Raw genomic sequence first — 8,259 nt, forward strand, 5'->3', positions numbered from 1 at the left:
AAAGTGATATTTTCAATTTGAGATTCTAACCTCATACGTCATACCACAACCAAACCATCCATGATATTGGCCTTCAAATATATATATATATATATAATATAGAGGTAGGCACATCATATTATATGGAGAGAAATTTTGCGTCTCAAAAATGTGTGGGAGTCAATTCAATGGAATCACAATTGTTGTAAACGTGGTGCCAGTTGGTGCATCTAGCACTGTCCAACTCATAAATGGAGTCTCTTCCATGACAGCAGCCCTTCGATCTTGTGGGAAGGTGTTGCACTTGGAATGTGGTCCCTTGACACTTTCTACCAAGCATTTGCTTTCAGTTTATACAAAATGGGAATTGGATTCACCCCTCGTTTTCACTTTTCCCTGTTAGTGTAGCCTCGGATCCTGGCAACGAGTATCAAATATAATGTGGAGATTGTTTAAGTCCCTCTGACTTGTGTAAAAGCTAGTGCACTTGCCAATTAAGATGGGAACTCTCACCAGTCCCCTCAAAGGGTTTCGAATATTTTGGTACGTACAAGATGGGCTTGGAATTTGGATTCATAAAGTCGATTAGTTACTTTAACCCCCTAATAGTAGCAGTTCCTTTTTTTTTTTTTTTTTTTTTTGTTTTTTTAATGTTATAAACTTAAGTGTCTATAATGGCTTAAGTTTATTCTTAATTACGTGTATATAAGTTTTTGGGTATCTTTTTCTTGCAAGCTGGCTTTCAAGGGTGAGTTCTGTCCGAGGTTTGTATCATTTGGTATTAGAGCCAACCACCACGTTGAGTACTGGATCAAATGGATTGCAGCTTTGTGATCAAGTTACGAAAGGTGATTAAAATGTCTTGGTACTTTGTATGGGGGCATAGTATTTTAATCATTGAATACTAATAGATGAGTGGAATCCGCCAAAAGAGAAAATACTAGTATCGGGTCAGTATTCATAGAATGGGCTGCCATGAATGTCGACTAGAGAGGAGTAAATTTTACCCAAGATTTGTATCATTGTCATGGTTGTTTTCTGACTTCATAGGCATAGATGCATATCCTTGGATGAGTTTCATGTGCACAAGATTTGTGGACGCGAGATTAAAGACCGATAAAGACCTAACCATTGATCTAAAAACCCTAAAACTGTCGGATACAGATTTGGTTAATTAAATGCTTAACCATAATTAGGATCGTATAACAAAGACACCCAGTACCTTTAATTTGATCTTCAGAAATAAGAGGGAAAAAAAAAAAAAAAAAAAGGTAAAAGTATCTGGCTGTGATAGAGTGATAGGTTGGGCCATCAGAAATCGGAAAGTAACTGGGTTTCTCAGAATTGGCTGAGCAACACATGTGTACCACATTTGGTTGCAAAGTTACTCTTGAAGCATGCATGACGGCTGCTGCTTCATGAGTATGTGCATGCACCGATAAGAATAGAAAGCTCCATGAACTGTGGCACTTCTAAGCATTCCAGTGATGGGTGGCTCTCTTTGCTGGCTGAGTTTCCCATTTGATAGCATTTTGAGCTTCCTGTGATAGTTGTGTGGCACCTTGTTCTTGTGTTCAATATTGCATTGTGTACGTACGTACGTAGTAGCTTGTTTTATTTGGTGAAAATACGTTTTACATTTTATGATCAATTTGGGTTCTGAAGTATCAATTTAATTGAACAGTTTTAATCTTAGAGTTTCAATTTATTGTCAATGTGATTCTTCTATATAGTATTATTTGACTATAAACTGTTAAAGTATTGATTAAATTTATACATTCTTATTAATTTAAGCTTTTGGAATAAGTGTTGATTTAATATGTTCAGAGCAGAAGAATTTGAGCCCACATGTGAGGGGGAATGTTAAAATATTGGCCCGTCTGAAAATCCCCCACCCCTTCCCTCCCTTTAGAATTTTTTTTTTGATTGATTGGAAAACAGGATTGATGTGATATAAAGCTAAAATAATTTATATGGAAAAGTAAAAAAAAAAATTGTATTGTAGTGAGTTTTTTTATTTATTTAAAAAGTAATAAAAAAGTGTTAATGTGATATAAAAAGTGAAAAAAGTTAAGAATGTTTTGAAGTTGATTTTTTTTAGAGAAGTGAAAATAAGCGAAGATGAGAGGAAAGTGAATTTCAAACAGAGCAATTGAATAAATGATTAAATTTACCTCTTTTTATCAGCTTAAGCTTTTAGGATAAATGGTGATTTAATATAGTATCAGAGCAGAGGAATTTGAGCCCATATGTGAGAGGAAGTGTTAAAGTATTGATTAAATGATTAAATTTATCACTTTCTATCAGCTTAAGCTTTTCGGATAAGTGGTGATTTAATATAAACTACACTTGCATGAATATGAGTATAAACAAATTGCATATTAACATGAAATTGTGGACAGAGTTTCCCTTCAGACTGGATTGAAAAAAAAATCTTCTAATCTAATTTATTAAACTGACATATGTTGTTAGAGCACGTATATTTCTAAAATACATGTCATTTGTTAATCTTTTTAAAAATACACTTGAGAATCATATACTAATTTCAATTTAATGGACTGAATTGATAAATTGTCTTAAAACTGCGCTGAAAATTTTAGTAATAAGAACTACTACGAAAAGAGAAGAGAAAGGAGAGATTTTTTTTTTTGTTTTTTTTTTTTTAAAAAAAAAATGGTGTGGGAGGAAAAGAATGATCACATTAATAATAATTCAAAATGTCAAGTTTGAAATTGCTTAAATAAAAACTCCAAAGAACAAATTAAATTGATAATAAACCTAAAATTAGAAAAAGCAATATATATATATATTAATTATTTTTGGTTGGATGCTGCATTTTGTCGCTGCAGGGAATGTGTGTAGTGTGACTGTGTGCGAATGACATGTTTTTCGATGAGTGCTTTTCTGTACTTTTCTATTAAAATAAAGGAAAAAGGGAAAAGGAAAAGAAAGAGAAATTAGCATGTTTTTGCAAAAAATTGGCACAGAATTAAATATTGACATGAAACTTGTTATTTATACAACAGAGAGACAACAACCCCTCACATGGGAGTGGGTGCCTCTCACGTGGGGTTGAGTTCTAATGTGTGGGGCTCATTCTTATGTGAGGGACTGTTGTGCCCCTGATGTGTAAATAACATTTTCCTATTAACATTAGCCTATAATTCTGATACAATGTAAGATCATATAATTTAAAAAGAGATGAGAACAAAAAAAAAAGAGACACATAGAATTAAGGTGGTTCGGTCTATGACCTACGTCTACACTTGAAAGTTTTTTTTTATTATTTACATATTTCCTTTAAATATTTGATTATATACGAGACTCTCTTTATAGAAAAATAGTCTAAATGTTATAATCTCTTCTACTTTTACATTAACAATAATAAATCTAATTTATTATGTGCTTCAGACTCTTGTGACATTGTCTCTTGAGTTTCTGTATATTTCTTTATCTTAAAAAGATTAAAGGAAATGCATAATTAATACATGTGTTTTTTTTTATTTTAAAAAAAAGTATTTCGATTTTCTAAATTTATTAAAATATTTTCTTATTAACCAAATTTCTACAAATATCTTTGTTGCGTGGGACCATAAGCACTGCAAATATCTTTGTTGCCGTCTCCTTAATAATTTGTACATGACAAAACACGTCGGATATATGTTTATTAGTGAGTAATGAAGTGGGAAAAAGACATTCTTCTACCTTGGAAGCATCTACGAAATTATGGGCTCCTTTGCTAATATGTTTTTTAGCAAAAAATAAAATAAAAGTATTAATAAATAATTCAACACATAAAACACTTTTAAGACACTCAAAATTACTAACTTTTGTCTCAAGTCAAACACAAAAAAGTCCAATAATTTTAAAATTCTAATCTTGTTTAATTTCTGAGTTGTTCATATTAAATGCATATTCCCTCCAAACACATGAATCCCTATTATCAGCAAGAGAAATGATCTATTTACAATTTTATATATATATTTAAATCAATTACGATAAAATGATTAATTTATAAAAAAAAATATACATTATATATATAAAATATATACGTGTATCATGTCTCTATCAGCAATTTGTTATTTAGATCGTTAGTAATTCAAACAGAGTCTCTATAGAATTCACCTCTTTTACACAAGTGAGTAGATGCTCGAAACTTATTTAGATAATCGAATATTATAAGAACTCTTTTATATTTACGGTCTAAATTAGCCCGAAACGTAATTACAAAATTACTGAAAATATCTACCCCAACATCCCCTTCTTCGTTACCCCAGTCAGAATCAAGGGCTCTGAAAGTCAATGAGAAATTTTGAAACCTTTTTGACGATTTCTTCTCTCTTGCAAGCCGCTCAACCAATGGGAGGTTGCCAGCTGGAGCTCCCCTTGACTCAAAGCTGCCTTCCTTCTCAAGCGCGTAGTTTTCACTTCTGGAGGGGTCTGCCAGCAGCCTCACTCTAATTGGATTTTATCAATTATCAGTTGGTTAATGTAATATGCAAGTGCCAACCATGTCTTCTTAATTAATTGTATCGCCAACAAGTTTAAACAGTCTTTAAACAATAATAATGCCTTAATACTTTTTACCGCACATGGTGATAAATCATAACATATAGCTACATAATGATGCAGCTAATCGCATGGTTAAATTTGGTCGGCAGATATTTAATTGTAATTGTCTAGCCAGTACTTAAGGCTCATACTTTACTCTCGTCGCCTGAATCTTGAGCTCTTAACTCTTAAGTATGTTTTTTTTTTTGAATCCGGACGGATCGAAGTGTGTATTTGGTCTATCATAAAGATTCACTAACTTAATTAATTACGTAGAGTAACGATCTAATAGACGAAATATGCCAAGTACTAAATAAGCTCAAACTTTGATAATGCTTACAATCAAATTTTTCTACATACTTTAGAGCCCTATCAAATGGCAAAAATACACATCATAATTAGAATGTATATAAACCCTTGTCGTATACATATAAAATTCAGGTACATGAACATAATTATTATGTGCATTCAAAAAGGTCCTCCTGATAGCATTCTCCTAACTAAAACCTTTGCATATATAAATATATAGATGATTAATGTGCATGAACATAGATCATTTTCTGCAATCAAAAAAGTGATCTTGATAGCTTTCTGCTAACTAAAAACTGGAACTGAAGGATCAAGGATTATCCTGAATGAGTTCAGATGTCGAAGTTGAGCTGGAATGGAGCTTCAGCCGAAGATTAAACCTAAACCAATAAAAGCAGTATTTTTGTTGGGCAGGTTGACAGCTTATCAGACTCCTGTTGGGACGTGTTTGACACGCTCAAAGATAACGCGTAGGGTGTGCCGCAATAAGAGACCGCAAAGTCCCCCCCCCCCACCAAAACATTTCTTACCAAACGGGAGAAAGTAACAAGTCTCGTCTCATCTAATCTCTCTCAAAGACTACCTTCTCTCTCTCTCTTTTCCCCCATCTTGTTCTTCATCTCTCTCTCTCTCTCTGTCTGTGTATGTGAAGGATCGGAAGAAAACCAGAGGCATCAATGGAATCTCCCTCTCCAAGATACAAAGAGACACAAAACACAAGCCCATCGCTCTTGCCATCACCAAACAGCAGGAGCTGCAACAGTACCAGTAGCAGCAGCACCACCAACAGTAATGGACTGCAACACACGCCACCACCAACGCCACCGCCACTGCCCCACCAGCACCAGCCTCAACCGCTCAAGCCCATCACCAGATCCGACTCCACCAACCCGTACCCGACGACATTCGTCCAGGCAGACACCTCCTCCTTCAAACAAGTCGTCCAAATGCTCACCGGATCCTCCGAGACCGCCAAGCACGCATCCGTCGGAAAGCCAAACGGCGGACCATCAACTGACCCGCCGTCCAAGACCCACATCCCACCCATCAAATCGGTCATGCCCAAGAGACAACAATCCGGGTTCAAGCTCTACGAGCGACGGAGCTCCATCAAGAACCTCAAGATCAACCCTTTGATCCCTGTGTTCGCTTCGAACAGTTCTGGGTTCTCGCCCCGCAAGCCGGAGATCCTCTCTCCAAGCATTCTAGACTTCCCGGCGCTCGCTCTCAGCCCCGTCACGCCGCTCATACACGACCCGTTTGACCGATCCGCCTACAAATCATCGAACATCAACGCCAGTGGTAATGCTAAGATGGACACGGAAGCCGAGGAGAAAGCGATCAAAGAGAAGGGCTTTTACTTGCACCCCTCGCCGACGACGACGCCGAGGGAATCGGAGCCCAGGCTTTTGCCTCTGTTTCCGACGACATCGCCGAGAGTTTCAGGTTCTTCTTCTTCTTGAAATAATTAATTTTTAACTTTCTGTAAGATTTTATGTATTAATATTGGCATTGGCGAGGAGGATCAAAAACGATATATTTGTAATGGGATGTTTGCAGAGAATGAGAGCTTCTTGCTTCAATTGTAAACTTTTATGTATGTCTTTTTTTCTTTGATCTTTTTCTTTTGGGGTCTTCTTCTTTACTATGCTTGGTTGCTGAGAAAGTTGCAGAGAAAAAAAAATTGACTACTTTTCTTCTATTAATTGATTTTTTAATGGTGTTGTTTGGTCTTCCACAAATTAAAGAATTCACATGAACTTTTGAGCCAATTAGTTGGGTGAAGCTTTAGTTGAGTAGGGTTAAATTTCTATGGATGAATGTTGAAAACCTTTTTGTTTTATTTCTGTGGATCGCTATAAATAGCATGAGAGAATCTTAACCCATCTTCCTCTGCTCTCAATTCTGTCAATAAATGCTGATATGAATACAGAGATCCAATTCAGTGACAGTACTTTTAGGCATTAATAAACACTGTAAGAAGCGCAGATGAATAGTGTGTGTGAGAGAGAAAGGATTGGGAAAGTCTGTTCATATCAAATTGCAAAAGCAACTTTGGGCTAGCTGTCAAACAAATGAGTAGAAGAATGGGCAAGGAATCTTGACCCTTTTGCTGTCTTTGTGATTGAAGGAAAGATGCCAAGAGAGGCAGGCAGGCAGGCTATATATGTGTCTGTGTTTACAAAAACTCTCGGGTCTTCTTCTTTATGTAACTTTAATGCATTAATACCGGAGTTTTATAACCCTTAGGGGTAGATCTATGAGGAAGGTCATGAGTAGAAAAGGAGCTCTCACCTTTGGAACTCTGATGGGTCTGAACTAAAATAGTCCTATGGTGCATAGATTACTGTCAAGCTAGCAACTTTAAATGGACAAGGGTCACTTTTTTTTTTTTTTCGTTTCCTTGGGTGGGAGGTCAAATGGCCGTGGGGTCTGGAGGAAAGCTCAAAGCAATAAATCCACTGGGTGTCGATGATTACCAGACTGGTGCAAATTTGTAATGGGGGACCCATTCAATTTCGCAACCCACAAGTTGAGTTTCGTGAGTCAAGCGTCCTTTAATACTAAGCTTTGAATTGCTGTAAAAAGCAATCATGGAAAGGTGGTTCCTTCTTTGATTCTAACACTGTTTTTGGTCTGCTTTTTGACTCGAAAAGAGACCAAAACTGTAGTGACTGGGGACACAAAGAAAACGAAGGCGGAGAGGAAAGTGGGGCTTGTGATGATGAAAGGAGAGAGAGAGAGAGAGAGAGAGGCAGTGATGACTGATGAGAATGGGAAAGCCAGAAAACATGGCGTGTTGTGGCCTCTTTGTGCTCTTTTCTGTTTGTATGTTTTTCGTGTGGGTCTTGTTGGGTAGAATTTGCATCCTATGGTTGGTGGGTCATTAATTTGGAATTTTGAATCTTCCATCTGCATTGGTTGAATCTACCATGATATCTTCTTATCAAAATTGAAGTGGAGATGACATGTAAAATTAAAATAAAAATAAAAATTAGTAAATATTTACGTGTCGCGGTGTCAGGGAATTTTATCTAATAGTCTATTAAACTGACATGTTTTTAATTAGAGCACGTGCATTTTGGATACATGTAAGTTTAATAGACTTGATTGGAAAAAATACTATGAATAACAATTCGTATTCGTATGTTGAGTTGGGATTGTGTCGAGGCATAAATACAAAACTATATTGGTTAATCTTTACCCAACCCATTAAATTAAACAAGTCATGCTTCCCAACCATAACCCGTTAATTTCGTGTCGTGTCTATCGGTCATGTCAAAAATTATTAATCCTAAATATCGTTTGTTTGGATATGAGTATAAGGCTATATAGATTAACTCTAACCTGATCTATTTAATTAAACGATTTAAGTTTCTTAATCTTAACTCGCTAATTTCTTGTTCGGTTTAAATATCA

The 8,259-nt window shown here is 35.9% G+C and overlaps 1 protein-coding gene across 1 annotated transcript; it reads left to right on the plus strand.

The window, feature by feature from the left end:
• The first annotated feature begins 5,359 nt into the window (after positions 1-5,359).
• Positions 5,360-6,429, plus strand: LOC133869554 (VQ motif-containing protein 4). The gene has a single exon (XM_062306580.1). The coding sequence runs from the start codon at positions 5,517-5,519 to the stop codon at positions 6,300-6,302; it is 786 nt and encodes a 261-aa protein (XP_062162564.1). The 5' UTR covers positions 5,360-5,516; the 3' UTR covers positions 6,303-6,429.
• The last annotated feature ends 1,830 nt before the right edge of the window (positions 6,430-8,259 follow it).

The sequence above is a fragment of the Alnus glutinosa genome, chromosome 5, assembly GCF_958979055.1.
Source record: "Alnus glutinosa chromosome 5, dhAlnGlut1.1, whole genome shotgun sequence".
In the NCBI taxonomy this organism is placed as follows: Eukaryota; Viridiplantae; Streptophyta; class Magnoliopsida; order Fagales; family Betulaceae; genus Alnus; species Alnus glutinosa.